Here is a 15,830-nt window from a genome sequence, read left to right as displayed (position 1 = left end):
TGTTATTTCTCAGTTAATGCTGAAATTTCAATTAATTAATTAACAGCAAAAAATGTATCAACATAAATTTCGACAATTAATTATATATTTAACTTATTATCAAACAAATACACAAAACATTCTCTTTTTTCAGCTATTCCAATGTGAAAATTTGCTGCTCAGTTTTATTTGACTTTTGTATAAATGAATTACCAAGATATCTTTGTGAATCAATAATGTCTCAACAAACAGAGTCAATCAGAGGCAAAATAAGGATGGAGACAATGAGCCAGAAAAAACAGAGAAGAAAAAGTAGCCACGAAAAATTCTAATAAGTGTTGATAAGATAGAAGCATCTGTACATGATTGTTGTATGACTATCAGAAAGGAAAAATGGCATTAATTGGCATATTTCCTCGATTGACATGGAAAACATTTAAGACGGACTGTGTGATTCTAATCAGATACACTTTTTTATCAAATTCAGCAAATATCTCCTCAGCAAACGGTGGTCATGTGGATTTGTGTGTGCACTGAAAAAATACAGTGGTGGAATGTAACTAAGTACATTTACTCAAGTACAATTTTGAGAAACTTGTACTTTACTTGGGTATTCCCATTCTATGTCACTATATACTTTTACTTCACTAAATTTAGAGGCATATATCACACTTTTTACTCCACCACTTTTAGCTGTCAGCTTTAGTTACTTTTCCGGTCGAGATTTAACATAAAAAGCATGATCAGTTTAAAATCATTAGACTTCTTCTTAAAATCAAACCTCATAACAGTATATTAAGTGGTTAAAATGAGCCCTGTCTTGAGAACATGTAAATGGTAATCAATACATCCATCCAATAATCCATTCTGCATAACGAGTATTTTTACTTTTGATACTTTAAGTACATTTTGATGCTGATACTTATCTACTTTTACTTCAGTAAGTTTTGAATGCAGGATTTCTACTTGTAGTGGAATAATTTCACAGTGTGGTATTAGTACTTTTACTGAAGTAAAGGATCTGAATACTTCTTCCACCACTGGAAAAAAAACATCTGGTTCTGGTTCATACTCAGCTCTGCTGCTGTAAATGAGAAACAACAAAGTGGCTTGGACCAAAACACACTATACTAATCCGCTGATGCTGGTAAACAGGACAGAGAAAGGCCGTGGACGTGTAGAGAGGAAGGCAGTGGGAGTGAGCGGGACGGTAAAGCTGGACATGCTGCGCTCTGAAGGAGCTCTGACGGGCCGCAGGTACTTGTTTGAACGTTTGAACAAATAAAATTCATTCAAATCAAAGAAATGCTGACTCCACCTTTAAGTAAAAATGAAATTAAAACTCAGTCTAATTGACTATGGTTAGTATGGGAGGTCAAAGCTGAAGCAGGAAGTGGGGTTGTAATGGAAGAAAGAGCAGTATGGGTAATAAAAGCATCATTCTTCTTTGTTTTCTCCTCTAAAAAAGTCGGATGACTGGTCCGAACCATATTTTTTTTCCGGTTTTCCTCCTTGACCTGGTCTGCATATTTGGACATAACATCATGTTTGACTGTCTTTGTTAGACAACCTTTATGGAGATGCAGAGAACAGTGCCATGTGAGGATGCAGAAGACAAACACAGCGGGAAAAAAAAAAAACACAGACAAAGAGCGGCCGAATAACGGCACAGCGCTCAGAGAGAAAAACATGTGTGTAAGGAGGGGGTGGTGCAGCGAGGTGTGGGTGTTGCTCATTAGTGGCCACACTGCAGCAATTAGCAGGAACTGGAGGAGCATGCCAGTGCTTTGTAGCTAACAGGGGGGGAGTGGACAGGGAGGCGGGGGGCTGGCCTATTGTATCGCAGCTTGTTGGGGAGGGATGGCATGCTTTGGCCTGCTTCCAACTACATGTGTGCGAAAGAGAGGCAAGTTAAGTTTCTCAGAGTAGCTTCCCCTCCATATGTTAGCATCATTATTGAAGTCAGGTTCAAACACTGAATGGACATCCAGCTGTATGGTAAAAACATAGTGCAGGAGTAATTAAGATCTAAGAAAACACAAGTAATAACAGTAGTAGTAACAAACCTCAAGTGTGAAATTGTTAAAAATGTATTGTTCTCCACAACATAAATAACATGCTGTCTTGGCAAATCAATCTGCCTTGTGCTTATATTTTGGAGTGAGATAATGCAATCTTGAATTCCTACTACAGGAAACATTTAAGTTAAATTCTTTATATTGCCAGTGGTGGATAATAACTAAGTACATTTACCTAAGTACTGTACTTCAGTACAATTTTGATGTACTTGTACTTTACTTGAGTATCTCCGCGTATGTAACTTTATACTTCTACTTCAATACATTTTAGAGGCAAATATTGTACTTTTTTACTCCAGTACATTTAGCTGACAGCTTAAATTACTTTTCAGATTCAACATAATAAAATACCGTGTATACCATGTAATTTTTGAATACACATTTATAAATTTAACCACATAACAGTGTACTAGGTAGTTAATATTCTGCTTACATAAGTGCATCAATACAAAAAATATTATAATACAGGTGCATCTCAATAAATTATAATATCATAGGACTTTTATTATTGTCAGTAATTCAATTCAAAAAGTGGAAATAACACATTATATAGATCCATTACACACAGAATGAAACATTTCATGTCTTTATTTAATTTATTTATAATTATGTCTTACATTTAATGAAGACCTAAAATGATGTGTCTAAAAGTAAAGTATGTCCATCTATATGACTCAATACTTGGTTGGGGCTGTTTGACTTGAACTACTGGAAATTTACTTTTCATCATATTCTAATGGATTGAGATGCACCTGTATATTAAGAATATATAAACCAATCTGAGTGGGTCCATTCTGCATAATGAGTACTTTTATTTTTGATGCCGATACTTTTGTACTTTTACTTCAGTAAGTTTTGAATACAGGACTTTTACTTACAGTGGAGTAATTTCACAGTGTGTTATAAGTACTTTTACTTCAGTAAGAGATCTGAATACTTCTTCCACCACTGTATATTGTTTATCAATCCAATGTGCATACCCAAAGCAACATTGAATGTATGCTAGTAAGTTGTGTGTCGATACTCAACGATTTATATACTTTATATGTATATATTGATTGACCATCAGAATGTTACACCAGAAATAAATAGTGCTAACCCTCTGAGACCCACGGGAGCCTCATGAAACTTAAACTAGATATCGATATATGTACATATTGAAAATGTTTTGGATTTTTAATTATTATCTGGATCCAGATCTACATCAGCACACACACACGGTGACAGATTATCGAGGAATAGAGTATTACTCATTTTATTCAAATAAGTGCTTATAATTACTTTTATGCACAGATTGATTGGAAGCAGAAAGCCACAGAAGATTTCTATACATTTAAAGCTCAACACTCACCGTCAGAATGGAGAGCAGCTCATGGACGGGCAGCTCAGCTCTCAGACCATCTTTAAACGTGCGGACGGTCTGATGCTTCAAGTAGTAATAGGAGGCAATGCGACCATAAGTCAGCGGCTCAATGGTCTGACCATCCTGGGGCATTAATGGAAACAACAATTTAACAAACCAAAACTTTACACACTACAATATTACTTAAAAAATACTCCTACTAAACACACACACACCTCTTTTATCTCTATGCAGTAGGAACACTCCAGGTCCCGCAGGCTTCTCTCCACCAGGTTGGACAGGTATTTGTTGATGGACTCATGGCTGATGTCTTCTAGGTTGTAATAACTAAACAGCACAGGACATAGGAGTGTGATTGCAAAAAAACATCAATGACCATATGTAAAAATACAGAAGAAAGCCTCTTGCTATTCTGTAAAACTGAGACCTTGTATTGTTTAACTCAGTTCATAGCTGCTTTTTATGCCCCAATGTCCTTTTGACTGTGAGAGAGATATGAATACTGTTGCACTGAGTGATGTTTCAGGGAGTTCAAGCAGACACACATGCAGTAGGTTGAATTCCCCTGCTTAAATTATAACTCTACACTGACTGTGTTAACCCTACACTACAGAGTAGACTGGTTCAGGGTTCATGTAAACACAATACTGATTTTATAAATCTGGATAGGTGTTAAAGGTAAAGTTGCACCATCAAATTTGAGCAAAAACATGCATATGCCACTGCAGAGTACCTGGATATTGTTAGAAACATGTACATAAGAATATGAATAACCAGGTTCCATGTTTATATCATATCCTGGATATGACAAAAAAACAGGATAAGACTCAAAACCAAATCAGATACACATTGTTAGCTGTAAAGAAAAGCCACAGCTGAAGGAAACAGAAGGCAGCCCTCGCCTCAGCAAATGATTCCCAGGTTAGACGGCTATTACCTGAAATAAGACAACCAGTGGCCAACCAAAATGGGTTCCATGCTCAGCACTGCTAAGTAAGAGTCAAAAGTAAAAAAAAAAAAAAAACGCGAAGGAAAGCAGGCATGGTTTTAATGAGTAGATAAAAACAAATGCCAAAATCCTAGGTTAAGCTAAAGGTTGAAAAAAAACCTGTGAAAATTTGTATTGACAGTCATGTAAAATATGTCTGGTTAAGTTTGAAAACTGTTTACAGAACACTGCTGCTGGTTATGTGTGCAGTTTGAGTGCCATCCAGTTATTCTGTCTCCTTTGCTGTGTGAGTTGCAATACAGTACTAGTGTGAGATCTTAATGCATAGTTGGGATGAAATGCAAATCTGCAGTTAGAAACACAAGTCTTCAAACAACATTTGTTATCGTCAATAGTTCTGACTTGGAAAACACTTTTGAATGGAAGGCTTATATATATATATATATATATATATATATATATATATCTGCATTCTGGGGCCCCTAAACAGTTTTGGAATTACATAAATTTGGATATGACTAGAAAGCTGAGACTCTTGTGGATTCAATAAACCCATTTTTTATTAAAGTGTAGTGATGTTAATTTCTCGAGACAAAAAATAATCTTCAGATTACCATGTTTCAGATGAGGTACAACTTCTATTGACTGTTGACCTGCTATCTCCCCCTAAAAATTCACTGTTCCCCAACCCCAATACTCTATAAAAGGGTGCAGAATGGTAAGGGGTTAAAAGGAAGAGATTTTGATATTTCTTGAAAACACTCAATTTTTTTTAAATAATTAAAACTTCATTGCTCATACACAGCATGGATGATATAACCACACTTAACATTAAACACAGGACCAGGATTTAGGTGTTCACCTCAATAACTGTATAGATGCTGTATACATTTTTGCAAAAAAAAATTATTACCTGATCAGACCACTTACTTAGTAGAATGAAGTACTTAGCAAATGGAATATTAGACAACCAGCAAACTGAATTTAACCTTCAAAATATACAAGTAAATACAATGTATTATTTATTGTTATATAGTGTGTCAGAAGTGGGAAACACATTTTTTTAAATCTATCTAACAATAACCTGGGTCTGGGTAGCCCAGTAGTCACGTTACCCAGCCAGGCCCTCTAGTCCCCCCAGTAGGAACCCTAGACATTGACTGGACAGTTTTATAAGGCCTCATCCTGCTCACTTCTTGCCCCGTAGTCGCATCCCGTTTGGAAAAGCTTTGGGTACTTCCACAGGGATGCATCTCTATGCTGCAGTTCTACACTGACTACCAATAAGTCAGTTAACAGGTAGAGAGGGAATGTTAGATTAAGGTAATTTTACAGTCATATGCATAATGCATGCAAACTAAAAAAACACCCACTTTGTATTTTACATTAAAACAAATGATATCTTTACTATTGTCCTACGAAGTCATTTATAGTGCAGTTGGGAGCAGGGAGGAGTAATCACTGCCTCACTTACGGGCTGGAAGCAGCAGTTGAGATGGGTGATGGTCAAAGTTAATGTGTGTTTCATGTTAAGTATTTCTTTTATTCCCATCGCTCCACATGTTAACAGCACACAGTTCGAAACGCTGAATGTGTTTATTACTGAACACATATCTTTACTGGTGGCAGCGCCTGTCTGATAAAGTCATGGCCATTAGCATCATCACCATTAGGCTCCTGATGGCACAGGGAGTCAGCCTGCAGGCGTTAACGATACCCGTGGGAGCCCATGTCTGTGTTTGTGTGTGTTGTAGCAATCAAAGCCTGAAAGCACAAGTGATAGATTAGCAGATATAACACACAGCTGCATGGAGATAACGGCTTCAGGGGATCTGCACGTTTAGTGGCAGAATTTAAGACACTGGATATCACTTGATGTAACATGAAGCTGAATTTAAGAGTGCCAATATACAACTGCTGATTTAAGAGCGTGCAATAATGGCAAAATATGTTTGTCATGCTGAAACTAAATTTAGTTTTGATTTAGGCTTGTTGGTCTAACTTTGTGTCAACTGTTAGTGCAAATAATGTAATACAAAGAACAGTGCAATCGCTACACACACGTATAGTATTGTTTGCTGTAACTCCAATTTAATAAATAATAATAATAATAATGCATCGGTTTTATATAGCGCTTTTCAAAATACACAAAGACGCTTGGGATGTAAAATGTAAATAAAACAGAATGGGATAATATGCTTTATCCTTTTTCACAAATATTCAACTGAAAACTGTACAAAGGAGCAGGGTCCAACTTTGAATGGTTTAAGCTGTCAAACACTGAATGACAATACAACCCTGATTCCAAAACACTGGGGCACTGTCTAATATGTTGACATATATTCAAATTAAAACTGTACAAAGACAAAATATTTAATTTTAAACTGATACATTCTATTGTTTTTTTGTAAATATACAATTATTCTGAATTTTAGAAATACTGCAATAAGTTTGAAAAAAAAAAACAAACCCATTGGGCAGGGTCATGTTTTAAACATCTCCTATTCCTATTCGGGGTTCCGCTCAAATCTGTTGTGTTTGACCCAGAAGAGAAGGAAGGTGATCATGGAGCATCGGAGTAGCAGGAGTCAGATCTCACGTATTATGTGACGAGAGTAAGGAGAGTTATTCTCTTTATAGAGCTAAGACGATGATGGAGTATCTGGTTCTTTGTTTTTCACTAAGGGAAGTTTTCTAATGGACAGAAAGCTTTGCAGCTGTGCGCTTAATCTCAAAACCCCCGGAAATTCTACATGATGTTGCATCAAAGATCCTGTAGCCGATTATAACATTAGGAACATTTCTTCACCGTGTCAGACCTAATCCACAATAACTATCTTCCGTAAATGCCAAATTTGGTAGTTGCTTCAAAGAAGCTTTAAATTGTAAAAATGGATGCTTTTTACAAATGTTCAACCACGTAGCTCAGAAAATTATACAATCACCATAGCATTAAGGTGGGGATTAGTGCCAATGGCATTATGTTAATTGAAGAGTTTTGGGTCACAATGTCCTCGACCTTTGACCATCAAAATCTGATCTTTTCATCAGTGAGTTCAAGTGGACATTTGTGCCAAATTTGAAGAAACTCCTTAAGGTGTTTCTGAGATATCACATTCACAAGACTGGGACAAGCATGAGGTCACGGTGACCTCGACCTTTGACATCCAAATTCATACATCAAATTATTTGTGTGCCAAATCTAAAGTCAAGGTATTGCTGAGATATTACGACTCGGGACAGACAGTCCAGTAACCTTGACCTTTGACCCTCAAGTGGATGGCTGCAATAAATTTGAAGAAACTCCCATGAGGTTTTCCTGAGACTTTTGGACAGAGTGGAGATCATAGACACAAGCAACTGAAATGAATGAATAATTTTCTCAGCATGGCCAACTTGAAGATGAACCCAGGCAAATGACATCACATCTGAACTAGCTGAGGATAACCAAGGTGGAGGTAGGGTGGATTAGAGGAAGCAGCAACAGGGACCAGAGGTACTTTAATTAGCTTGCTATCACTGCAACATGGGCTACAAACAAATCAAATCGATATAAAAGATATATCGATACATTTTAAATGTGATATGGAATTAGATCATATCGCATATATTGATAGTTATTTTTTTTCTTTCTTTATATATAAATGCTCCCCTTACTAGGGTTTGTTATATTTAGTTATTTTTCAATGTTCGTTATTCTTTTCTACGGAAGCCCTGAACCGCAAGTGAAGAAATTTTTTTTGAGATGTTATCTTGTTATTTCGAGATCATATCTCGTTATTTCAAGATAATATCTCATTATTTCGAGATAATACACATATGTAAAAAAAAAAAATAAGAATTAAAAAAAAAAATCTTCCCAAATTTTTTTTTCTTCAGATATTATCTCATTATTTCGAGATAATATCTCGTAATTACGAGATAATATCTCGTTATTTCGAGATAACACACCTATGTAAAAAATAAATAAATAAATAAATAAAAAAATTTTTTACTCTCAGATATTATCTCGTTATTTCGAGATACTAGGTCGTTATTTCGAGATATTATCTCGTTATTTCGAGATAATAGTAGGCCTATGCTGTCTCAGTGAACCAATGAACCAATATCGATGTTAGCCACTAGAGGGCAGAAGATGTTAACAGACTGCCCATTCAAAAAGCAGCACTTGCGGTAGAGTGAGTGTCCTCGTGGTCGAAGGAAAGACTCAGGCTTAGAATCCAAGTTAGGAGACGTCTGTTTTATTATTGTAATGTAGGCTACTGGCAGGTTTTAGGTGACAATAACAAAACAATAAACAAACAAAACACTGAATTTTAACAGAAAACAAATAACATGAAATGCCTACATAGCTAGGCCCCTGTTGATACACAACATAGGCTACCGTTCCTCTCACGTCAGAGACGGTTTCTCCCCCCACTAAAACCCAGTCGGCTATTAAATCACAGCGGTCAAAACCAAATCACGCAAAGAAATCGATTCAGTCATTATTGGATATTGGTTCATTGGTTCACTGAGACAGCATAGGCCTACTGTTATCTCGAAATAACGAGATAATATCTCGAAATAACGACTTAGTATCTCGAAATAACGAGATAATATCTCGAAATAACAACTTAGTATCTCGAAATAACGAGATAATACCTCGAAATAACGACTTAGTATCTCGGAATAACGAGATAATATCTTGAAATAACAACTTAGTATCTCGAAATAACGAGATAATATCTGAGAGTAAAAATTTTTATTTTTTTTACATAGGTGTGTTATCTCGAAATAATGAGATATTATCTCGTAATTACGAGATATTATCTCGAAATAATATCTCGTAATTACGAGATATTATCTCGAAATAATGAGATAATATCTGAAGAAAAAAAAAAATTTGGAAGATTTTTTTTTTTTTTATTCTTATTTTTTTTTTTACATATGTGTATTATCTCGAAATAATATTAATAATATCTTGAAATAACGAGATATGATCTCGAAATAACAAGATAACATCTCAAAAAAAATTTTCTTCACTTGCGGTCCAGGGCTTCCGTACTTTTCTCATATGAACATATTTATTGCAGAAAAAGATTGGCCTATTTTATGTCATAGGCAATTTTTATTTAAGATTTTTTTAATTTAAATGTGCACTCTATGGAGCTTTGATTTAAACAAACAAAAAAAGTACTCCTGTTGTTATACAGTATTTATGTTCACTTAAATAAACAGTTTCAATAAAACTACTTGTTACATGTCATATTTGGCTTTGACTTTGACTTGAACATTTGCTCTCACTTTGCAATAAAAATGTCGGTATATATATCATATACCGATTTTCAGCTTAAATAAATCGGGATATGACTTTTGGTTCATATCGCCCAGCCCTAAATCAGCCAATCACATGACAGCAACTCAATGCATTTAGGCATTTAGGCATGTAGACATGGTGAAAAAGATATCCGAAAAAGAGAAAATATCCAGTGAGCCTTGTGATGTCAGAGGTCAGAGGAGAAGGTCAGACGGGGTCAACAGTAACTCAAATAACAACTAGCTACTACCAAGCCTGCAGAAGACCATCTCTGAACACACAACATGTCCAACCTTGAAGCAGATGGGCTACAGCAGCAGAACACCACACTGCCACTTTATTAGGTACACCTTGCGAGCTAATAAAGTGGCTGGTGAGTGTATATGAAATGTAATGAATTTGGAGTATATAATAAAAAAGGCAATTCATGAGCTGACTGAATGACTCAGTTGGACTTTTTGTTGTTTCAGCTCATGGTGAGAGACAGTACAGTTTCGAAAAATGCAGGAAGAATGATATCAAAGGACCTGCATGGTCCGACCAGGATGTTTTACTTAAATGGACCGTACCAGCCAGGAGATGACCATAGATGTGGTCTGAGGCTTTCCATCAATGTAATAGAGTAACACTAAATTATTGTCATTTGCTGGAAATGTTCAGACATTGAATACTAACCCAAAATCCCAGCTTGAATCTAAAATGATGAGTATCAGGTTTCACAGAACTGTACTGGTACAATCCCACTGCTAGGCCTCAGTCAGGCACTGAATGCAAAACGCTGGATGACAGCCGTGCAAATACCAACAGGCTGGAATGTTCTGGAATGGTTTCTGTCTACATAGCAGATGTTTGACCGGCGAACATGGCACTCCTCTAACCAGGTTGTGAGAGTAGGCCAAGAATGTGTGCATGTGTGTCTGCTTTAGTTCTGAACTGCATGATCTGCTGCAGTTGGCAATGATATGTGGTGTGAGCATGTTTCCCTAACCTGGGGTTCATCACCAGCCGCCTGAAGAAATACGTCCAGGTGATGTAGTCCATTGCGTCCTGTTTGGATGCGATGGTTCCAGCAGCGATCTCTGCATTCAGATGGTCCGACAACACAGTGAGGAGGCTGGGGATACAATCACAGACAGATCACTCACAAAATGATTTACAAAGGGCCAATAGTTGGATTTTGAAACTGAATACTTTTTATTTTACAAACAGAAATAACTCTGTACCACCAAGTAGATTAGCTGTTTAATTGATGAACTGGTAAAGCTTTTAAACACGTTTTTGTAAACATTGAACAGATTTGGCTGATTAATTTAAATTAGACTTCTGGCATCAAATGTGTGGTCAGTCCAGTTTACCTATTGATTTTTTTTTATTTAGATAGCTCCTAATTTAAATAAAAAAACATATCAGATTTAAAGTACTGTCATTTAATTGAATGTTTCGTCAATATCTATCTATAAATCCCAGAATCTGTGTGTGTGTTTGTTGAGTTAAGTAAGTTCTGTCAAGTCGAGTTTGTTGGCTAAAAGATTTCTAATAGATTTGCTGTGCCGATATACAATGGAATCAAAATTTATTGTGGTTATTGTAGTTAGTATAGTTAGCTATTAAAATGATGAAATCATTCAACCAGGATGAACAGAATCAGTGACGTTAAATGTGAGCCTATAAATATAATATCAACCTAAATAATGTCATATCTGGAATGCAGTCAGAGACCAATGTTGTTGAGTCACTGCAGCTACATCTTAGCAACCCCACTCACCCCATACATCCTGCCACAAATCACTTCAATTACTCATCAAGTCATGATTATATCATATCATTTAAACAAATATCTACATCCATATCATACTTACATATTTATTGTTACAATTTGTTTTACAAAGTTAGAACAGCAATGTTTAAGTCGAGCTCTGTCTGGTGAGTATGAGAGTAGACTGATTTCATACCTTTATGACTACATTTTAATGAAGACATGTTGTAAGTTTTGCTTTTTCTGTGCTGACAACACAGCAAATAGACCAATAGGCCACTCCTGCTTCAAATACCATTAACAGGCCACATGATCAGATCAAAGCTGAGACAAAATAAAAACAGCTATTGAGAGGTAAGATAATGCAGATTTGAATAGATCAAGTTTGTAATTTTTAATTTAAAATAAATATTTTCTTTAATCAATAAATCATGAAGGAGGCTTATTTTGAACGCACACGCTTAAAAGGAACATTCAGTGTCCATTCAGCCCATGCTTCAATCTATAATGGTCTAATTTATGTGGTGGCAGTATTTATACAAATGTCTGTAAACATATCCACCTTTGCTAGAAGAGACAGCTATGTCACGGCGGGTGTCAAGTTCAAGGCCGAAGGACGCACATTATTGCAAGTGAAGTTGTTTGGCTGAGCACTTCTGCACAAAACTGCTACGTTTGTGTACCATTATTTCTAATTACAAAGAAAATGTCAGGTCAATAATTCATCCTGCTGCAATGGTTACATGACGCAGAATCATTAAAAACAACAAGCCATTTCCTTCACCTCTGCCACAGCGCTTTTTACGGGTAACAGTGTGAAAGTGAATACTATGCTGTTGACACAGGACTTCTAAACTCTAAACGTCTTCCACATAACAGACAATGATGGGAAAAAACTTCTTAACCACGACAGCAGACATGGGACTGTTACCTGGACTCAACAGGGAAAGGCTCATAGAGAAACTTCTTGTAGAAATCTTTCTTGATGTCATGGACGAGGATAACTGCTTTGCCCTGGTCATCAAACTGAGGCCGACCTGCCCGCCCCATCATCTGCAGAACATCTACACATACAGCACAAACATTAGTAAAGATAATATACCATGTCCCACTACTCTTTAAATGAGCTACTTTGTTTTCTACCCCACTTTGGGTTGGTTGGATGCACCCGCATGCAACAGGTATTAGCAGACAATTGAAACTCATGTAGAATGTGATCCATAAAAAAAACATAAACAAGATTAAAATGATGTAAAGTAATGAGAGTGACAGATAATCATCATGACGGCAAAGACAGAAATGATCCCTTGAAGTTTCATTAAGGGATAACTGTGTGTGTTTGTCAATCAACCAGGGTCAAGTGGCAACCACCAATCAGAGCAGATCAATCAACTAAAATTAACTGCTGTGGAATTTGACGCCACTGACAGAGGTGGAAACAGGTGAAAATTCCACTCGAACATAAAGCATTTTTGTCCAAACCGTCGCTCCTATGATTGATCCAACTTCACTTTGAGCATCCTGAGTTCTTCCTGAACGTCTACATATGTGTTTTGTGAAGAAAAATGAAGAAATTGTCTTTTTAAAAGCCATCAGAAGAAACTGGTACCTCTGCTTTCTTCCAGAAATTTATTTTTTGACAAATTTTTCTCTCCCTCTGCACTCTAGCGATGATGTCATCCACTCTAGCCCTTCCGTAAGGTAACATTTGGGGGATTTTTTGGTGTGTTTTTGCAGAATAATTTGAAAAATCTTTGCAGAAACCCTTAGAAAAGTCATAGCACACTTGTCATGGCTGAGCTGGTTGATTTGATACCTTTTTAGTGTATGCGCGACCAAAACTCCGGAGTAGTCGACCGAAAAAAACACGCAAGAAACAGAAGAATAAGAATAAGCCGCATGAATAGTATACAGTGTGCTTTTTCAAGCACACTCAGCTAAACACAAACTGTGCTGTATGTGCACATGAGAAAATACCTTATGGACAGGACTGTGTACCTGTAATGGGGTAGTCCACGTAGCGCCGGGATTTGCCATCGTAGTATTCAGTTCCCTTAACGACCACCAGGTGAGCGGGGAAGTTCACCCCCCAAGCCAGAGTGCTGGTGGCAATCAGAACCTGAGAAAAGAGATGAGAAGTTACTGGAATGACACAACCCAGGAGGAAAGTCGACACAAGTATATTAAATGAAAATTATGCAAGAAATTAAATTTCTACAAAATGAAAACAAGTTAAAAATATAGTGTAGTGAAGTAACATAAAATAAGTGTTGAAGAAAACTTTATGCCCTTAGGTTCTTAAATTATTTTTCAAATTATTCTATCCTCGGTTCCTCGGGTATGGTATTTTTGTTTCCATCCCATGTGTGAATAGGTCTGGGCGATATATCGATATAAAAGATAAATCGGTATATTTTCAAATGTGATATGGAATTAGACCATAAACTACTTGTGACATATTTGACTTTGACTGAACATTTGCTTTCACTTTAGGATAAATATATCGGGATATATATCGAATATCGATATTCAGCCTAAATATATCGGGATAAGACTTTTGGTCCATATCGCCCAGCCCTATGTGTGAACATATGTCGGGTTTGACAATAAAGAATCCTTGAATGGTAATGTGTATGCAGTATATGTATCACATTACTAAATTACCATAAAGTCATTCCACATTTTGCTGTAATGTGTGTATCATTCCCCTTTCAAGAGAACTGGCATCATTCAAACTGTACAACACTTGTATCAAGGGTAAGCAACATTGTTTCGAGATATGATAAGTGGTCAGATGAGGTGTGGTGTACAGTATGAGGTCGTACCTGTATCTTACAGTTGACAAACAGCTCCTCCACAGTCTTCCTGTCTCTCTCATGAAGGCCTGCGTGATGCATGCCGATCCCAAAGGCCAGCGTTAGCTTCAGGTTGGAATCCCTTACTGTGCCGATGATGTCCTCTATCTATTGACAAAGCAGAGCATACATGATGATTAACCTAGGACAGACTCAAATCAAATTACAAACTGATTGAGCAGTGACATATTGAATAAAACAGCTGAGGGCTGACCTGCCAAAACATGACTGTAAACTATATCAAGAATGTCAAGGCTGGCTCCAAGTTCCACAGCGATAAGCACTGGCAGAAAGATACAAAGCCAGAGGTAAAGAGACTTTGAGATGGGGGGGCGATATGGCCCTAAAAGATTATCAGGATATTTCTGGGTATTTCTGCAATAACTTTAACCTTGATGATATAATAAAATACTGAAAAATATATAGAAAATATGATTTTTTAGTCTCTATAAATAAATAAAAAACGTACAACAAAATAAAAATCACTCATAAATCTAAAATATAGTGTAAAGTGCAAATCTCAACAGTTGCTAAATAAAAAAAAAAATTAAATAAAAAAAAAAGGAGCAACTGAAGGGAAACTGAAGCCAGAAGCACCAATCGGAGAATTGACAGGACACATGATTTGGTGGTTTTATAGCAACAATAAAATAAAACAAATTAAAATCAATTAAATATATTAAATTGTAAGCTTCAACAAAAAAAGTCAGTATGGTGTACCACACGGTTTCAAACTGCAAAAAGCGCTCTGTCTGAACGTTCGGGGCCTAAATGTCCCACGCTATTGTGATCCGACACCTTGTTTTTGGACGCAAATAAAGAGTCATAAAGATCCAGAAACAATACCTCCATAGTCACAGTTATAAAGTTGCAGACATGTGCCTCATTTGCATGGCTCTCCTCTGGCTTCAGTGGGATTGGGGCACCTCTTGTATATTACAGATCTAATGTCTTCCAGCCAACACAAACAACAAAGTGTAACCTCTGCCAGAGCAAACAGAGCCAGAGCCAGGGAAGGAGTAAACAGAGATGTACATAACAGTTGGCTTCTGTACTCATTATTTGTGTTTTTTGGATTTTGAAAAATGCATCATTTCAAGATAAAGAATGGGCAAAAAAACGAAAAGGCAATATTTCAGTCTACGTACCAGTAAAATCAGACAATATTTCTCACACTCAAAATCATTATCAAGAACAAGAACAAGCTGCAAATTCGTGGGCTGAAGGATGAAACCAACGCATTGTTTGGGCAAAACCTGCAGTTCCTTGAACAGCCCCTAATGTTGGCTCCAGAGGCAGGTCCAATCCTGCAGACACGTTTACAGAACGGTACAAATAATGGTTCTGGTCTGTATAGCTAATTCTCATTTAGTTCATGACAACTGCAAATTTTTTAAGAACTCAACCAATGAAATAAAAGGAATAAAATTATGCAAAATTTAGGGCGTGGCCCCTTTGAGTGACTGTTGGGTGCCGTCACAGGTGACCTGTTGCCTCATTCTGTCCACCTCAGTTCACCCACGCTCCAGCTCTTTGCTACAGGTACAAAAT

The 15,830-nt window shown here is 36.7% G+C and overlaps 1 protein-coding gene across 1 annotated transcript in view; it reads right to left on the bottom strand.

Moving 5' to 3' along the window:
- Positions 1-15,830, bottom strand: part of ascc3 (activating signal cointegrator 1 complex subunit 3) — a 155,605-nt gene that overhangs the window by 13,893 nt on the left and 125,882 nt on the right. The window contains exons 31-36 of the mRNA XM_059339001.1: positions 14,250-14,387; positions 13,423-13,543; positions 12,356-12,488; positions 10,657-10,782; positions 3,636-3,747; positions 3,409-3,543 (exon numbers count right to left, since the gene is read on the bottom strand). Coding sequence (XP_059194984.1) covers positions 3,409-3,543; positions 3,636-3,747; positions 10,657-10,782; positions 12,356-12,488; positions 13,423-13,543; positions 14,250-14,387 — 765 coding nt within the window. The remainder of the gene's footprint in view (positions 1-3,408; positions 3,544-3,635; positions 3,748-10,656; positions 10,783-12,355; positions 12,489-13,422; positions 13,544-14,249; positions 14,388-15,830) is intronic.

This window comes from Centropristis striata, chromosome 8 (genome assembly GCF_030273125.1).
Source record: "Centropristis striata isolate RG_2023a ecotype Rhode Island chromosome 8, C.striata_1.0, whole genome shotgun sequence".
NCBI classification, from domain to species: Eukaryota; Metazoa; Chordata; class Actinopteri; order Perciformes; family Serranidae; genus Centropristis; species Centropristis striata.
This window is presented reverse-complemented; position numbering and strand designations above follow the sequence as displayed.